The 19466-nt window shown below is 38.5% G+C and overlaps 2 protein-coding genes across 3 annotated transcripts; one reads left to right on the plus strand and one right to left on the minus strand.

The window, feature by feature from the left end:
- Positions 1-666: 666 nt before the first annotated feature.
- On the minus strand, positions 667-14347 carry LOC136411257 (microtubule-associated protein futsch-like). Of its 2 annotated transcripts, XM_066393737.1 has the most exons (11): positions 14196-14347; positions 13973-14083; positions 12442-12523; positions 11821-12355; positions 11488-11762; positions 11348-11433; positions 11011-11294; positions 1987-10951; positions 1719-1908; positions 1251-1370; positions 667-1196 (listed from the first exon to the last, which is right to left on the minus strand). In XM_066393737.1, exons 5-11 carry the CDS (start codon positions 11622-11624, stop codon positions 1184-1186), a joined length of 9795 nt encoding a protein of 3264 aa, XP_066249834.1. In that variant the 5' UTR covers positions 11625-11762; positions 11821-12355; positions 12442-12523; positions 13973-14083; positions 14196-14347; the 3' UTR covers positions 667-1183. The 2 variants fall into 2 exon arrangements, with proteins under 2 accessions (XP_066249834.1, XP_066249835.1); XM_066393738.1 differs by lacking the exon at positions 667-1196 and having other exon boundaries at positions 1237-1668.
- A 406-nt stretch (positions 14348-14753) lies between these two features.
- Positions 14754-19327, plus strand: wcy (WW domain-containing adapter protein with coiled-coil wacky). Its single transcript, XM_066394224.1, has 11 exons — positions 14754-14966; positions 15084-15117; positions 15502-15721; positions 15796-15950; positions 16004-16211; positions 16261-16396; positions 16636-16747; positions 16804-17131; positions 17182-17360; positions 17470-17597; positions 17722-19327. The coding sequence occupies exons 1-11, from the start codon at positions 14926-14928 to the stop codon at positions 17798-17800; spliced, it is 1620 nt and encodes a 539-aa protein (XP_066250321.1). The 5' UTR covers positions 14754-14925; the 3' UTR covers positions 17801-19327.
- Positions 19328-19466: the final 139 nt, after the last annotated feature.

Consider the following 19466-nt stretch of genomic DNA (forward strand, 5'->3'; position numbering starts at 1 on the left):
CAGGTTGTTTGAGCAAAAAAATATGCGTAAGTACGTGTAATAGTGGTTGCTGACTCTCACTTGTTATAGTTTGAGAATGATTTTTTTAAATTTATTTGCAGTAGACTTTGCCGCCAATCACGTCTGACAAACAAAAACAAAAGACATACTAAAGAGCCATTTTCTGATTTTTGTCGTTCCTGTGAGTATTGTGTGAGAAGTTTTTTCACATTTTTCAATGGTAAGAATCTCTTTTGGGGGATACTTTTAACGTTTAATCGGAGGCGAGGGCCAATTCTTCCCTGGGAAACATCATTATTTATTCTTATAGAACTTTTTGTGAGATTTTGAGTGTCCTTTTGCATTTGCCACCAAAGCGACCATCATTTTTAAGTCATTTTGACTATGTCTCCCATTGTATCGTTTTTCAGCTTCAGTCGCCCAATATTCGAACACTTTAACTCGCATATTAATTTTTCTTTGGAATTATTCTTCTCACATGTCGACTGACAAGATCCCAGCAATTTTTATCAAAATTCTCCTGAGCGCAAACGTTCTTCTCAATTTCCTTGACAAATTGGCGACTACACTATCATGTTTTCTCTTAATTTACCTATTTACTTACTTATTATTAGGAAGTTCGGTGAGGTAAAACGAAATAACACAAACTTATAACTGTAAGTGGTATCTACATATATTTATATTTACGGCGAAGTAAAAATTTATAGGAGCGTATAATGAACTGAACGCCGCAATGAGATTCCGAAAATCAATACTTTATAAAAGCATAAGTAAACAATATTTCAAGAAATTACATTTCACAGTATCAGAAGTGATAAAACATACGCAAAAATTACAAAAATGCTGTATAAAAAGGTAAATTGTAAACAGAAAAATTATTTTAAAAAGTACACGTTGTTTTAAATCGCGAAATTCACCATAACTGCGACATTATGTACAACAAACTTATTTACAACTACCAACCATAACAAGTATAGAACAAATCAATACAAGGCAATATAAAGCTTAAATTATACTAACAAATACTTATACATTTACGCTGTGTCTTTAAGCAAAACACGGAAATTACACAACCCACGACGTTACGTACACAATACGAGCTCTTAAATGAAACAATTTTGAATGATTACTGATGCATCAGACTGCTTTTGCTTCCCTGTTTTCATCCAAGCTGAAATCTATCTCACCGATCATCTCTTAAGAGAAGTCGTCAATTAGCAACGAACAGACATTCAAATCAATGATAATACCTTTGGTTTCTAGGCACTTGTGAAGCAGTACTAGGCACGTTCGAACACAGCGAATGCCCTTCAGGTTCCTTTAAGGGAAGTAGCAGCTGTTTGCTCGCATATATGTGGGCATACGATTGGCTGCAATAAGCGAAATTTCAAGGTAAATTTATCTTAAAGATTTTTTGCGCAAGCATCAAAATCGACGATTGTAGCGTACACAAAACCGTTTTTATGAAACATGTAAGGTTGCAGTAGAATCAATATTAGAATATTAAATTCGGCAGGTCTAAACACTTATAGTATTCGTACATAAGAGCCATTATACACCCCACATTAAGACCTCCTTATACACCCATATTATAATAAACTATTATATAACGACTTTGGCTTCGCCTGCGATTGGCTTCTATCCGGCTACCAAGACATTGTATTAGAACTAAAAAAATATCCAAAAATGGACGTTAAAGTCGAGTAATTTGAACTTACTTCGGCTGTTTTGCATCAAATATTTGGGCCGACTTCTCGTTATTGGCAGCTCTCCTCCTCTTGTCGTGTTGCTGTTCAAATGACGGGTTCATATTCGGACTGCTTTTCAGCAAGTCGAAAGGATCCACGTTTGCGGGTTTAACGTTTTTCTTAGACTGCCTCAATTTAATAGAATTAGAGGTTTTACTGCCTGAAAAAGTTACAGCACATTATTTATCGACAATCACCATTTAAACCCGGGAATCCTCTCAGTCAAACAAAAACTTACCTGTTTTTATAGCATTCAAACCATCACTCGCGAACTTCCTCGTGTACTGTCTTATCGAGCTTCTTGTTTTAAACCTCAGAGAAGGCTCGTCAAACAAAATTGGCTGAACCCTACTCTGCGGACCATTTTTCGGAGATTGAGTTACCCTTTTCCCCTTCGCACTCTTCAGGGGCGGCTCATCCGGTTTCTCCGCATCTACTAACCTTACGGGGAACACCGGCTGGTAGTGATTCATACTGCGATGCACTCTGGTATTTCCGGATGCTTCTCTAGAGCCGATGATCAGATCTTGCACTGATATATCGGTTGTAGAGTCCACCTCTATTTTTGGGGGCGGCGGGCAATGCCCGGTTTTCCTTGAGGTGTGCAAAAAGCTCACTATGTGTTGCGATTTTTTGGGAGATTTAGATCTAGGGGGCTTGGGCTCAGTCTTAGCGGTTTTGGACGGTTTAGGACTATCTGAGGGCGCATCTACCACCTTTCCTTTGCGCGTTTTACGCATTTCAACTGGTGCTTCAGGGGAGGTGTTGAAAAGAAGTTGAGTGTCACTGAAATTTATATCGGGGAAGGTTGTTGGCTGGGAGAATTCCATGATATTGTTGATGGCTGCTATGTTGAAATTTAAGGAAGAAACAAAATCTTCTTTTGCGGACTTCGACATCGGTGTCTCGGCAGATTTTTTACCCTGGTTTAAGGTGTCAGGAAGGTTGTTGAACAGTCCCATCCCCACTGCATGCTGAAATTCCGCGTCGAAATATACATCGTGCATTGGAAATGGTTGATGAGCTCCAACAGGCTCTGGGAATCCAATAATGCTAGAATTTGCAAAATGCTTCTTATCTGGCATTTGTTGCTGAATTGCCGGTTTGTCGTCTATGTCAAAAGGCACTGAAACCTGATCTTCGATCACGAGCTCCTCCATGTAGTTGTCCAAAAACGTCCAATTGGCATCACCTAAAGTATCAGCCCCCATATTGATGTCGGACACCTCCAACACGTCCTCCCTTGACTGGCTTTCTCCAATCATCTTATCCATGGTTTCATATTGATCAGTTTCGATTTTACTTTGATCTTCGCCTTGCAAGTACTCGCTCCAAATTTGGCCTACATCTTCAGGACAGTAGTAGCGGACGACCCATTTTTCCTCATTATCTCCAGACCTCAATCCATCGGGTTGGGAGTGCTCTTGAGTGTTGCTCTGGCCGAATACTTGGAAACCACTGGGGAAAGTAGCAGTGCTACTCACGGCTTCTGAAAGAGTGGTGGCGACCGATTCAGCATCCTCTACATGATCGAAGTTGAAATTCAAAGTGGGCGTGGTCTCCACAATATCGGTTATCCCTGAGTAATATTCCTGTTCAGTCGACAAAAACTTGTGTTGGGACTCCATGCAATCCTCCACTACTAAAGTGCGGCAAGGCTTCTCTTGCTCTTTCAGGAAAGTGTCCTCCAAACTGTCCAAAGCAGCAATGTCTTCACTGCTCGTTATATTCACTCGTTTAAGCTCATCAGATTTATCCAGGAACATGGGCTTCTTAACTTGCCCACAAGTATACTGCTCAGTGAACTTCCTCTTTCTGTTTACCTGCGAGGTCAGTCGGTCTTCATCCAGCATTACATAGAACTCCCTAGAATTGCTTTCCAAGTTGACAAGCGGTTCTAAAGTACTGTTTGAAGTATTAAGTTGATGAGCTTGCTGTTCAAAAGGTTGTAACTCGACGCGCTTTCCAGAAGGGCTTATTTTAAAACACTGGCCGGATTCTAAAGCTGTTTCTAGCAGAAGAGGGCTGGGAAGTAGCTCGTGTGGAACGCTTTGAGCTTCTGATGCAGATTTATCAACATTCTCTAAGTAGCTGAAAGCATTTTGAACGTGTTCTGAAATGTCTCCTTGATTAATTGTTTGTAATGTTGGGACTGAAAGCTCTTGAGAGTTTCTGATATCTTTTTGAACGATAATCGATTCTGCCACAGTAAAACCTGGTTTCAGTATTAGTTGTTGCAATTTAATATTTTGACCATCGTCTGATGTCACATCAATTCTGGGCTCTTCCAGACTGTCCAGATATCTCTGAACTTTGAAATTTGAAGAGATATCTTCTGGCAATTCCTCTGTTTCAGCCTTTTTCAATCCACTGGATGAAACTTTCGCTTCTAAAATCTCATCTAGTAGCCTTTCTCTTTGAGAAATCTTTTTCACTTTTTCCAATGGCTTCATATTAATTTTCGCAGCATGAGGTGGCTTCTGATCTCTTTCATCCAGCAATACAATAGACACATCTTTACTAGATACTTCCTCTATATCGTCTTCATTGGCTTTACTTTGAGCTTTCTCTGACTTTGAAGGGATTTCCTTAAGCGCTGCTTTAGTTGCAGGCCTCTTACTAAGTGAAACGTCCATATCTTTAATCTTATCTAATGTTTCCATCTCATTACGTTGAGTTTTTGAAAGTAAAATCTCTCCCGATTCTACATCAATTCCTTGTGGAATCTGAGACATATCCTTTAAAGCCGCTTTGGTTAAAGGCCTCTTGCTCAGCCACGGCTTCATATCTATGGTCTTAGCACTCCCTTTGTGATCTTTTGGTTTAGAAGGTCCCTGAGAATGTATAAGGTCAAGGTTGCTTTTTTGGAAAGGTTTCTGGCAACTTTCTAACGTCCTTTCTGAGGTATTTTCCTCTATTTTATCAACAACGTGCTCTTGCTCTGCAACTGCTGAAATCTCGTTAAGTAAAACTGTGTTTTTTGCATCGTTCTCAGGACTTTTTTCTCTTTCCTTTGCTCCTAGTTTCTGATCTTCATCACCCCTCTTGTCCTTGTAGCTCTTACTTCTATTAGTGTCTTCTTTTTCTTGACATTTGGACTCCTCCCTAATATCTTTTCCGTATACCTTGCCAAATTTCCTATTTTCCTCTCTTTGGTCCCTCTGGTCTTTTTCAGTGCTTTTCTGAAAGTTCTTATCATCTTTTTCTTCCATCATGCATCGCTTTGTATCAGCTTCTGGTCCATAGCATTCCAAGTCTTTAGACCTAGGTTTATCGTGATCTTCTCTTTTGGTCTCCAACGATTTGAAACATTTTCTGCCTCTCTCGTCCAACAAAGGAATCCAAATCTTCGAATTCTCATGCTTTCGCTCGGCTCGTTCTTTCTGGTCCTCTTCTTTGGATGAAGACTTGGCCTCTCCCGAAGAAGAGTGTTGTCCTTTCACATTACGGTTTTTCAACCTGAAAGTAAATTCATTCCCAGCATTTATGCCTTCCTCGAGTTTATAAATCTGCTTCAGTTTGTCGTTGCTTACAAATTCGCCATTGTCCCGCTCAAACTGCGCGAATTCAATGGGAACGTTGAGATTCACTTTGGTGTCTTTGGTCTGACCCTTCTCTCTATTCGTCTTTCGCTTGCTCATATCCAAATATGCATCAAACCCCACCATTCTAGTCAGGGGTTTCACGGCCATTTTACAGAAATCAATTTGAAGACTTTTGGTGCAACCATTGTTTCCCGCTAAGGAATTAGGGCAGCCTTTAGCCATCAGAACTTCGCTATCTAAGTTTGGAACTAGAGGTTCAGATGTCTCATTGTCAATTCTAAATAATCTCTCCTGTATCGCTTCTTTATATGCATTTGCATCTTGCTTCAGCTCTATTTGGTGTTTGACCTTTAAAATTGCGTCTTCAATCTTCTTTCCTGGGGATTTTGACTTGTTCTTCATCTCAGCAGAGTTAAGTAGGGATTCTTTTTTAGATTGTTTCTCTTTTAACAAATTCTGAGAGGTTTCTCTGCGATTTCCATCCAGGTTTTTGTCCAATTTCTCAGATATTGCTGAAGACTGTCTGAAAGCAGATTCCTTTGAAAGTTCGGTTAAATTTTTCGTTAGTTGTTTCCGTTCTGGTTGCGACGAATTCGGTCGCAGTACATCTTCCAAGGTTCTTCGCAGATCGTATCTACCAGCTATTTGAGTTTCTGTATTCTCAGTTTTTCCAGCAACATCTAGAATTTTCAATTCATCTTTTCTAGCTTTAATGAAATCCAGTTTCTCAGTTTTGGCAAGCTCTGGTATTGCTTGAGGAAGGCGTACTGGGTTAGCTTCAGAACTTGAATGTGCAGAGAGAGCTAAAGCTTTCCCAATTTCCTCAGATGCCTTTACTTTGCCAATCTCTTCTTTCCTCAAAGCGATCTCAGCATTGCTGATCGTCTGGATCCTCAACTTCGTTTTCTGGAAAGCTCTGGCCGCAATCGCATCGAAGCTCTTTTCTCTTTCCTGCCTCCAGTTCCTCGTTTCAGGAATTTTGGTGGGCTTGCTGGTTGCTTTTTCAATCTGCGAACTAGAAGGTTCTGGTTCTTTGCTTTTCTGATTGGATTTGGCAATTTTGGTTCTAGCACCGCGCAACGTCCAGTCTGATATTATGATTATCTTCTTTTCCGGCTCTTTAGAAGCGACTCCTGCATCTTCAGAACTCTTCTGCGAAAGAAACCCGACGTTTAAAGCATTTTCAAACTTATTAGTTTCTAGAAAATTGTCCGAAATTTTGGCCATGCTTCCGCGTAAAATCCTATCAGAAATTATATGGATTTTTCCATATGAAGGAAATTCGACGGGCTTTTCTGACGTTTTTTCAGTATTTTGAGCACCCTCAACGGCTTGTAGATGACCTGAGGCATCATCAGTTTTATCCAAATCAATCCTAGAGAGTATTAAACTGCTTTCAGCAACCACTTCTTCTGGGACAGTTTTTCTACGGTTTTTCGAAACTTCATGACACTTTTCAGGCTTAACAAGGTTGTTACTGTAACCTTCAGAAGGTTTCCAACTACTTTCAGGTACTTTGACTGTTTGATCATTCTGCATTGAATTGACTGCTTTCTGTGACTCGTTGAGTGCAATGTGACCCTCATTGGCACCTTCAGATGATTTTGAACTATCTTCAACAGTTATTCCTATTGAATGTTTAACTTCCTTATCCTTTGATGTAACTTCTGGAACTTTTAGACTTTCATCAAGTTCGATATTACACTGATTGACCTTTTCAAAAAGTTGAGAGCTGTTTTCACAAGTCTTTTCTTCAATTATCACTTCTTTTGACATTTCTAATTTGTTACTGGTATTCTCATTTTGACTTTGATGAGATATTCCATCTTCTGAGACAACCTCTGACACACCTTGATGCTTCTTGAACTCAACTTGACTCTCAATGGCATTTTGAGACGGTTTCACACTGCCTTCAAGTTCCTCCGTCGGTTTCTGAGGTTGGTGCCACGTTTTTATCTTTTTTCTTTGATGAGCGAACAAATCTTCTGAGGCAACTTTTGACAGCTCCTGAGTTTTCTTGAGTATGACATGATTCTCAGGAGATTCCTTAGAAGTTTCAAAACTGCCTTCTTTTGAATTTTCTACCTCATTTGGTTTCTGAGTGTGGTCAGATGTATTTCTATTTTTCATTTGGAGAATTACCAGATCTTCTGGGGTCACTTCTAATTTTTCTTGAGGTTTCTTGGAGCCAAAATATCTTTCACGGGTTCCGTCAGAAGGTTTAAAGCCGTCTTTAATTGTTACTTCTTCTGACTTGTCAATGTTTTTATCTGATTTCTGAATTTGTTCGGAGGTTTCTTGATTTTTCCTTTGTTGAGTTACCAGATTTTCTGAGGCAAACTCCAAAGCTACCCAAGGTTTCCTAATTTCAACAATACTCATTGCAATATCTTCAGAAGATTTTGAACTATTTTCAAAAGTCATTTGTTTTGATTTTTTGGCTTCAATATTTGATTTTTCTATTTGATCAGATGTTTTTCTATTCTTCCTTTGTTGAGGTACCCGATTTTCAGTTGGGTTAGTATGAGCAGCTTTAGAACATTTTGTATTGCCTCTGTTGATTATGACTTTGGATTGTTTTACTTCTTCATTTGATTTATTCGATACTTTTTCAGTCTTCTTCTGGTGTATTACCAGTTCTTCTGAAGTTTCCTGAGCCTTCCCTAAATATACATTTTTGTTGTTTTGTTTGAAATCGTCTTCTGAGGCCACTTCTTTTGTTGTTTTTACCAATTTTTCTAAGACCTCTACAAGCTCCTCCTTTGAAGATCCACTTCCAAACTTAGAGACGGATATAATCTTATCTGATATATTAATTTTTATTTCGGATTTTATCGAGTTGTGTGAAGAGGATTCTAAAGTTTCTGGAAGTTTCTGAAACTGAAGTTCCATGTGATTTTTACAGGCACCTTTAGTATTTGTTTCAACTTCAAAACCAGCTAGAATCGGATTGGATATTACATGAATTTTTGATTCTGGATTTAAAGATGCTCCTGGCACTTCTTCAGACATTCTTTTTGTTGAAATTTTTTTGAGTTTTACGTTTTCTTCTAGAATTAACTTTTCTGGACCCTCTCTTTCAACACGATTTTCTTCATTTGTCTGTGTTTTGCAGATGGATTCTGCACTCTTAGAATTACTGCTGTGCAAAATCCTGTCAGAAATACTGTAAATATTCATTTTGGACGTTCTAGCTTCTTCCAAATTTTCCGAAGAATGTTCTTCTGCAAGCGCTGCACTCTGAAGTTTAACAATTTCCAGACAATTAATCACTGAAGTTTGTTGGTCTTTCGCTGGATTAGCAGATAATTCGACCAATAATTGGCCTTTTTTTGACTCACTCAATGAACTAGTGTTATCCAGACCTACTTGAACAACTACTTGAGGAATATCAGCCGCTATACTTGCATCATAGGCATCTGCACCTACTACTGAAACGTCCAAAGCAACTTCTTCAGATTTAGATGCATTTGCAATTTCATTGAAAAGCTTCCGTTGTGCAGTCGCTAATGCACTATTATCTGGGATTGTCGTGGGAATATTCAATTCGGAAGGCATTGCTTCAACGGCTTTAAACAAATTTTTCTTGGGAATGTTAACATAGATAGTCTCTTTCTGCTTTGCATTATTAGTATATACCTTCCCACTCTTGATGTTTTCGACACTTTTCTCCAGATCCGAAGATTTGATTGGTTCAGTTTTACTCGACGATTTCTCTGCTTCTTGAGCATCACTGTTCAATCTCTCTGTGTGAGTCGCCTGCCGCTCTAGCAACATAAGTGTGGTGTCCTCCAAGGGTTTGTTGGTTTTTCTGAGAAACGAGAATAGAAACATTTTCTTTGGGGAAGTTGCAGCCAGACTATACGTTTCTTCGAGGCTAAAAGAGGGCCTAATGGATGTTTTTTCCACTAATGGCAAGTTTGCAGATTTCTTAGGTTTGTCTACTCCAGATTTCGACACTTTAGGGCTTTTGCGCCGAACTTTGGAGGGCTTTTTCTTAGGGCGTCCTCTAGAGCGAAAGGCTGTACGTATTTCACTTTCCTTGCTGGATAACTTGGAACAAGACCTAAGTTTCAAAGTATAGAAGCGCGTCGAATCGTCACTGTGGCGCTTTTTTTTGCCCGCCTTTTTACCCTTGCTTTGCGCCAAGCGACCCTTGTTATTTCGCTTTAGTGGAGACACTGATGTCGATTTTCCCTGATTGAGGTATTGGTATTTTATTAGCCTATATTGGAGGGGTATATCATCTTCAGATTCATCAGATGGCACTTTCACCGCATCCTCCTTCTGTTCAGCTTTCGTTTTGAATGTCTTGATGGTCTCGCGTGCAGTACAATACACTGAACAGGGGCTAGCCTTTGTTTCTGTATGGCCCGGGTTCTCGGGACTGCTGATACCACAATCATCTATCTTGAGCACTATTTCTGAATCACTTGAATCTGTGGTTTCGAGTTTCAAAGAGTCGCTAGTGACTTCGTATTGAAGCAATGAGACTCGTGGATCTTGTAGGTAAGAATCGGGAACTCTAGCGGGTTTTAGTGAATGGATGCAGGTGTCTCTTTGACGGGGTGAGTCAGACCTATCCGAAAAAGAATCATTTTGTGGTTTACCTCCTTTAACCTTACTGAATGGAGGCTTAACATCCTCCTGAGCCTCCCCCAATATCTCTCCTGTACTGCTGAGATTCAATAACCCATCATCGTCGCATCCGTCCGACTCAACACTGTTCTTTACAGCTATAATGTATTTCATGGGATCATCCCTCTCTCGCGTACTATCCTCCTTCATCAACATTAATTGTTCGGGGGTATATGTCAATGACGGAGGTTCAAAAACCAACGTCTTATTTTCATTCACATTCAAATTCTCATCGGAGTCCATAATTGTATATTTCTTAGGTGAGGACATTGAAGATACAATGTCACTTATAACCTGAGATAACAGAAGGAGATTACCGCAAGCTGAAGCTTCCGCTACATATTTAGGGTCGTTTTCCAGAGAGCTATGTTCAACATTTTCGTTAGTAGACATAGCTTCGGCAGCGATTATTGAAGTACCTTCAGGCTCCGGCTGGACTGACTCTTCAGCCAGAGCCTCTGGAAGAGCTTCTTCCAAGATAAGAGGCTCAGGGCTATTGGCCACGTCAACAGACTCAGTTTTTACTACTGTTACTTCTAACTGCGGTGTAATTACTGATGTAGGAAGGTTGTTATTTTCCCTATATTCTTCGTAGTACTCATAGTCCTGGGGAGAAAACCCGGAAGGGTCAAAGTTCTTTCCCTCGACACATTGCTGATTGGGCCAGAGAAAAAATCTATTTTCCTGGTTCTTCATAGACATTCTATCAAGATTTTGATTTGTCGTAGGAAGGTTCGGGGTGAGCCTATTTATGTTGTTAGATTCTAAAGGCACTCTTGGGAATTCTGCTGGATTGTAAGGGGCATAGTAACATCTTCCATCTACAGTCGACATAACATAAGGTGGCGCGTTGGGAGTCCAAAGAGGAGCTTCTCCTCTAAGGTCAAGGCTGGAATTGTAAGGATATTGGGGAGGTGGGAAGCGAGATCTTTGCAAGTCCTCATCAGAGGAGCTCCGTCTTTGTGGAGAACCCGGGTCTATATGAAGGGAAAGTTCCTCTTTACTAATCTTTAAGGTCAACTGCAAATAATTTTAAATATTGATTAATAATTTTGAATATTAATAAAACAACCACTTACCTTCGAGCTAGAATTCATATCCATAAATTTGGACAGTAAACCGGAAGCCTCAGTAATGACCTTAGCGGCCCTCTCCACTCCATTTTCGCGGCTGCTTTCCACGCTCTGAGGGGACATTTCCTCGTCATCTGAGATACATATTACGCTGCCAACTTTCAATTTCGTTTTCGTTATAGGCTTCTTCCTGGCCTCTCGTCTCTTCACTTCATTCTCAACCTTCAATTTATCAAAACGATGCCATACTTCCTCATTGTCGCTATTATCTGAGATATCTATCACATCAACTGAAATAAATTGAAAATACACCAGAGGTTCTGGATAAGAAAAAGAAACAGACCTTTTGCCAAATCTATGATTGGATAGTTGCTGAAGTAAAACAACTTTGAATGTTCAGGTGCAGGGGGCGGATTCTTGCTAAATTCCCTGAAAGAGAATCGACTTTAATAATGTTAAAAACCTTTTAAAGTGGTGTATTACTCTTCAATTTCCTTAACGAAATTGGAAACAGATGAGGGCAACTCGTGACTTACAAACTGAGACACTAGCTCAGACACTCCGACACAGCTAAATTTCCCAGTTAAGTAACAAAAATATCGGATGTAAACTGTAAACATTATAGACTTGATTTGCCTCTTAATGGCCTTATAGGCCTTATCCTTTGGGCTCAGCCCTTGAGCTGAGAACAGTCTTATTGATATTAATGTGGAGAGTGCCACCTTTAAATTGTAGTCTAATACGTATTGTTTAGTAACCTGAAACATAATAGTTTTGCTAGAGTTGAAAGGAAAATTAACTACCAATCATTCTTACTTTTGCGACCTCACAACAGAAAAAATGCACACTGAAAAACTTCTCTAAAGCCAGCTGGAAGATTTCTTCATTTGATTCATTGCCTTTTGGTAACTTACTCAAGTAACTGTAAGCATTTAAAAAATTAAAATATCGGTTATTCACTGTTATTTACATTGAGTGAGTAGAATAGTTTTAAGGAAATTATTGAAGTAATTGTTCTAGCTTCCATCTCTAGCTGTCCATCAGGAGAGTGGTTCTGTGGTTCATTCTTGAGGCAAATTATTAAAATTTCTGACTATTTTTCAGTAATTTGAATTGAGAAGTAACTCTTTAACAATAATAATTGAATTATTTAACAAAGCAATTTTTTTTTTTCTTGTTTCCTTGAAGTTCTCTTCTGCAGTTTCTGCTACACTGGCACCAGTCTTCTATTTTGGAATTCGGGCTTCATTGTCGAATCTATTCATCTCATAGTTTAAATAGAATTTCTTTCAAAAAAAAAATCTCGCATAACGAAAAACACTACTTATTGAAACTCCAGGCCCACATCAACCTTTGAAAGTGAAAAACGAGGCATAAACAACAATGTTTTTACCATTGAGCAGCAATGCAACGAGGTAAAAATCTAAGAGTACTTACTCATTGAGCTGTTTTGTAAGGTATCTGGCGTTGTCCAAGGTGTAGTTGCCGGCCACCTTGAGTAATGCCAATCGCATTTCATCTGAAATAATTGGAAGGATCTACAGGACGTGCTAATTTTAAATCAGTTCAAGCTAATTTTTAGTTCGTAGAAATTGAGAATTTGCCCAATTCCTACGCTCTGTTTTAATTCACGCTCAATTTAATTCATATTAAAATTGACTTGATTGTAATTTTAATTCCCCTGTTAATAACTTGGTTCTTAATGATATCGATGCTTTTGCTCTTGAAATTACTAAAACTGTGGAAAAATATAAATATACTGAGTGACTCAAAAAATCAGGCAATGCTTGACACCATCCTGGATCACAGGACATGGTCAGAAGTTTAGGATCATAGCATAAAAAGTGGTAGCTATTTGCTAATAATTCGCGTAATTTCTTCCCATGGTGAGTATTTATTACACCAAGAAAGTATTTACTTTAGTGTCACTTGTAGTATCATTAAAAAAACTTGCTCGTAGATGTGGTACATGGTTAAGCCATTTGCTATTTACTATGCAGACAAAGAATAACAGATGAATTTATACAAGACATGCCTCTGATATTTCAAAACCTACTTGAAATTCTATTTTAATAATCACCCTTTATTAGTTTACTTTTTATACCTGTTACCCATTATCTCTTTACCTTTTATAGCAGATTTTCCAGTTTCTGTCTTGGCAGAAAAGAAACAGTACTTCCGATGGCAGGCGAACAAGCAAAGTTCTTTTATTCTAAATGACCGTACATCAAATGGAAGCAATTCTAGTTTTAAAGGCTATTTTTCTTCATTTTCAGTATAAAATGACAAATTTGAGATCATAGTTAAAGGGAAAAGAGCAATGGCAAGTAAATAGGAATAAAACTGATAGAAGTTAAAGTATAGAATTTAACGTTTATACAGAAATAAGTACAATAGATATGAACTAGTCAAATTCCAAAATTGAAATTTACAAGCAGATTTTCCATGCTTCTCTTTTGTAATTCATTTCTTGCAGAAAATAAATCCATTCAATTAAACTGGTAAAAGTGGTAAGTCTTTCAACATTCACATTAATAAGTTGTGAAACTGGTGAATATAGGACTTCAGTAATTTTGTTTATCTATGTTAACTACTTTTGTAATTCTGGGCATATCCCAACATCTTTATAGTCAGGTATTGAGACTGTGTTTCTCAAATTATGATTACAGTTGAAATTGCTGGAGAGTATATCAACACACATATTCCTGAACTGCTCGCCACAGTCTGATTAAAATAAACTGTGAAATGTGTCTATTTTGTGGAAAAAGCGCCTGGACAGGGGAGAGTTTAGGGTATCTAAATGTGGTATAAAAAACTGTCTTGTAAGGTATATAATGAGCAATGTTGTAAAGAGACTTAGACTTTCATTGCTAATAAAAGCCCCTTTTGCAAATAGTAATATCTCTATACATGTGTGAGATGGTATTGAAGAGCATTCATTGATAAGTTCCAGTTGTTTATATCTTACCTTGAATATTTGATAAGGGAGCATTATATACCTCCCTCAAATTCGTCATTCTGCACTTGTCCTCATTTTCTTCCTCATAATTAAGAGATCCCATAACGAGAAGTCATCAAGCTGCAGCATCAAAACTTAGTTAAAAGGGTTTTTTTTTAATGGAAGGATAAGGTCAAATAGGACTTAATTGAAACATGATGTTATGCAAAACAATGCAAAGGTCTCCACTTACATAGAAACAGTAAGAATATGTCTCAGAGTATGCAACACATAAAATTAATCGTGTTGCTTCATACTTTTGTTTGTAATTTGTGTAATATTGTCCATTCTGGGAAGAAAAATCACAAACGTTAAAATAGGTGACAAGCAAACATCACAATATGGCCGAGGTCGTGAGACAAAAGAAAAACTTTATTGGTCGATTGTGGGTATGAATAAGGAGAGGTTGATAGCACTATAGTGCACTCGACTAAGATGGATATTGACTCGATGAGTTGAAAGCATATCTGAGAGATTTTACGGTTAACTGTTGCCAATATTCTAATCGTCAATTGAGAATTTAGGAATTTTCAAGGTGTGGCTGGTTAAATTCTCCTTGTTAATGCAAAGAAGTAGATTAAAATCGCAGATTTTGGTATTTTAGTCCTTGATTAATTGATAGTTTCCATACATGACCTTTAACTGATTAACGTTATTGGAAAAAATATTCGGTTCTGGGGAATTTAACGTTGTAATGTTGGCGGCATTGTCGCTCGCATGTCAACCAATGGGAGACCGAGAAATTTTTAGGAGCATTTACCTTCAGCTGAATCTGAAAACTGGTTCCCTTATGTGACATGGCGTCTAATGGGAAAGTCTGTTTCTAAGCCGTTTTCAAAGGTTTTTTTTTCCTATTTTTATGACATCAAATTGCGCCAGGGCTTTCCGTAGAAGCCGCAGTCTTTTCCTCGATTATTGCGTTGATGGTAATGCATGCAAGGAAAACGCAACGGATGAGTGATGGGTATGCATTCAGCCAGAATTATTGACACACAATTTACGAGGCGACCACGAAAGTTGTCGTCCCGAATCTTTGTTTATTTCTCATTTAATACATATAATTTCCCTTCTTTCCGTTTAGGTACTTCGAGAAGCACCAAACCCATCCCTATCAGGTAAATATGACCATCAATGGAGCTCTTGAGAGTTCCAAGAACCAGGATTTTAGTCGGTTCAAATTGTGGTTTCTGCGACTTTGGATCGTTGCTCCGCAAGGCAGGGTCACGTCCTGACTTCACCATTGTCTGAAACATGCTTTTTTAAGTGTCCTCTGTGGATAATTGAGTCCTTCAAGACATCCTCAGTTTTGCAATATTATGTCACTCCTGTAAGATGTATTATGGGGAAATTTAACTATAAAGTAGTTTTTTTAATAAATACTATAGTCACTCTACTCTATAAACTCATTGTGGAGATTCTGAAGAAAATAAAATTTCCTCTTTTAAGGCCAGAGATTAAAGAAATTTTGAATGTTCTATAAAGCACCATTTTAATTTCAGAATTCTAAGTATGGTTCATCGAAAAGCTACAGCTCCAACAGTGAACGGTATGAAAAGTTTAGGGACTCACCAAATGGAAACAACTACCGTTCAGACAGTCCTGAGTCGCAGTCACCAAGGGACAGGGACCGTTCTTACCTATCCAAAAGCTATCTGCAGAAAATTCGTGAGAAGGAGAGAGAGAACAGAGACTACAAGACGTCCAGGGATAAGTACTCTGGTGAGACTTTTTTTCTTATAAGATGTCCATCTTAATAAAACATAAAATCTATTTGTTTTTCCCCTTTTTGCTAGATTTGTCACGGTCACCCAAAGACAAGAGAAGTCGAGAATCAGACCACCGAAGCAGTAGCGATCGAAATGATGATAAAAGCATTTTGCATCCCTTAAAAGCAGGGCAGCTCTCATCACGGGATCGCAAGCCTATACATAACAATTGTGTGGACAAGGTACTGTGGTTGAAATATGATAAATTTTGTGATTTTATGGTTTACTTTTTTAGAGAGATGACAGAGATAGGTTACTGAAAGTGGGTGACTGGTCTGAGCATGTCAGTTCTTCAGGTAAAAAGTATTACTACAACTGTAAAACAGAGGTGTCGCAGTGGGAGAAACCCAGGGAATGGCTGGAACGAGAAAGGGAGAGAGAGAGGTTCCGTGGTAGGGATCGGGAGAGAGATGACAGATACAGGGACGGCTCTAGCCGATCAAGTGGGTGTAAAAACCACATTCATACACTTTAATTTAAAAGTCTTTTTAGGTCATGAAAAACATTCCAACTCTAGGGGTTCCAATGGCAGCGGCAGCAGTAAGGATGTCACGCGCCACTGGAGTGGCAACAGTGGATCAAGCCGAGAAGCTCCTGAAGGATCTAATAAAGAATCTTCATCAGACTGGTAAGCTAGGACAAAAGATAAAGAAAACATATTAGCTGTTTCTACAAACATCTTAATACCCCACCAGATTAAAAGCTCCCTCTAAAACGCGTAAACCAAATTTCATTTAAAACTCGCTGAGTTGTCGTTCAGCGATGCTATTTTTCAAAGAACAAAAATTAGTTTAATCTTATAGCGTATTGAATAAGCCTTTACTTTTGGAACCTTCATAATGATCTTGACGCTTCCAATTTTTGAAGGCCTTCAAGTTCACGAAGGCATTCCAACCCGGACAACTCAGTGCAATCGGTGGCGTCCTCTGCTGCCCAAGACATGGATATATCGCCCGGTGATAGTACTCCCACTTCAGAAGTAAATTCTCTCTCCCATCACTACTCAAAAAATCAATAATACATTTTTTTATATAGGTATCATACGGCACAAATTCTACGCCCCTGGTGGTCGAACAGCCGGTTGTCGGACCGGTACTGTTGGCCAATGCGTTGCCGCGGCTTTCCTCACATCCTTCGACCACGCCCACGGCCACGCCTACCTTAACTACCCCGCCTTCGTTACTGATGAGCTCCCCTACGCAAAACGCGTCAGGGGCGTTGCCGCAGGGTCTCGCGAACGCACCTGGCCCGCCAGACATCAAAAAGACGATGGATCTTTTGACGATCGACACAACGCAGGCGGCCTTGACTAGCGACGGCCCCCCCACCCCTACGCATTCTGAAGTGCCCGAGTGTTCGAAGGGTGAGGAAAGTTCCTCCCAATTTTAGGATATTTTAAAGTGTTGATTTTAGTGGTGGCCCCTACAGGGAGCCCTCCTAGTGGAAGTCTGCCGCCCTTGCAGGGTGTATCCAGTTCTCTGCAGGCACTACGCCTTCAGGGTCCCACTATCACGCCCTCATTGGCCAATCATTATAGGGACGATCTAGTTAATCACGTAAGGGGATGGCCGGCGGAAATTTTGGAGAAGCAGGTAAGATGGAAGTAATGAAAACTGAATATCCAGAAGACAAGTGTTTATCAAGTGTGAACTTAAGTTTAAAATGAGACTTCATAAGTATTATAATTGTGCAATTTTCCAGACGCAGAAATTCTCGGAAGATTCGCACATAATGGGTAGTTTACAGTGTTCCAAAGTGTCTGCCGAATTGAAGTCCGCAAGGTCTATAGTCCGCCTTACGGAAATTCAGGCGACGTTACAAGAACAAAGGTAAGTTTATGCTATTTTTAACACACAAATAAACAGTATTTAACTTGACCAGAACTACTTTATTTTTAATTGTTTCTGATAAGTATTTTAATGACAATGTTCTACAATTCCTTATGTTTTCCAGGATATTGTTTCTACGTCAACAGATCCAGGAACTAGAAGAACTGAAGTCTCAAAACTCCTTCATGTCCGACGATCCTTAGTGTCACCAAATCTAGTGTATAAAATTGAACTTAATGTTGCGTTCTAGCGAGTCATTTTGCAGTTGTTCGTTCAATCGGTGTACTTCGGGACAAGCGCCGGCCAGCCAGGACTATTTATTCAATCTTTCACGCTATATCCAACGTAAGGACCCATAACAATTTGCTTCAATAACCGAAAAGTACATGTAAATACGAGCACCTCCGGGAATTGGTGCTCTACGAACCCTAACAACTAAATGTTCGGAGGATCTGTAATTTTTTATTAAAAAAATAGTTTCTTAATGTCACTCCATGATTTTTGGAAATCCACCTTAACGAACGAACCTGTACGAGAAGTATTGTTGTATTGTGTATATTGTGTATACATTTTTGATTATGTTGCATCTACAAAATCGTAATTTTTTTATATAGATTTTAAGTTTATTTAGCACATTTTGGTGACAGATTAATGTTGAGATGGGCTAATTCAAATTACAAGAAATCCTTAATGTAAAAAATGCTAATTGAGTAGAATATTTATTTTCTGCAAAAAGTAGTTGTTGAGATAGTGGAAGTAGTATAATTTTTAACGTTTACCGCCGAAGTAGGTACAATGAATATGATGTTAGTAAAAATTACCAAATAGAAGTTTGCAAGCAACTCTGCTTTGTGGTCATTTTACTGGTTGAAATTAATATACCGATTGAGTATGTCGGAGTTCATTTCAGCATTTCATATTTTTCTTAGTTTTCGTAAGATATGTTTCGAGGTAAATGATGCCGAATACTCATCATAGAATTTGACTATGTATTAATTAAATAAACGACCAACAAAGCGCACTACCAATAGATACATCCTTACATTTATTGTAAAAAGTTTATTTTTATACTGTTTCTTAGCATTTGTATCTTTTTTAACAGATTTAGACCTCTTGACATGATCGTCACTGGTTGTCCTTGGTTTTTGACACGAATGTTTGTGTATCTGATCTCTCTGTAATTTCTAAAGATATCCACCCAGGTGTCAAGAACAAGTTAAGGTCATTTGCCGAAACATTTGAGACATTATTTTTAAGTATTTCTTTGTCTTTTACGGTATTAAGAGTCGATTTTGCGTTATTGAGGACGAGTTGTTAAACATTTATTGTGTTAAGGATTTCTTGTATCTAACGTATTTTTGTAATGAGCTCATCCGAGAACATTTTTTTATGTAAAAATTATATAATATCCGAACATTTAGTTAGGGCACGTAAATGTTTGCATTAGCCTGTCAAAGTGATTTTCCATCATCTAACAACCCCAGCCGTGCGGCCGGTTGTCTTGGAACAAATTTCGATGTATATTTTTTTATTATTTAAATTATTGTTTATTTTAGTGTCTCCTCAAATTTACAACTATTTAGCTAACCAATTGAAGACTATCTGTGAACTGGCCCATTGTGCATTGCCGGGGGCAGTGATGTTACGAAAAGTAAGCGACTTTGTATTATATCGGTTTTTTGTTTAGACTTGCGTAGGATTTAATAACTACAATATAATATAGAATCTTAGATTTTGTTACTGTCTCTATTTTCATTTTCTCTCAATTTCTGTTTCCATAGAGGAGCTTCAACACCGCAGAATTTAAAATTTCGACTGCATTTACCTAAAATCTAGATTCAACGATTATCAGTGATTATATCGTGTGAA

The sequence above is a fragment of the Euwallacea similis genome, chromosome 10, assembly GCF_039881205.1.
Source record: "Euwallacea similis isolate ESF13 chromosome 10, ESF131.1, whole genome shotgun sequence".
NCBI classification, from domain to species: Eukaryota; Metazoa; Arthropoda; class Insecta; order Coleoptera; family Curculionidae; genus Euwallacea; species Euwallacea similis.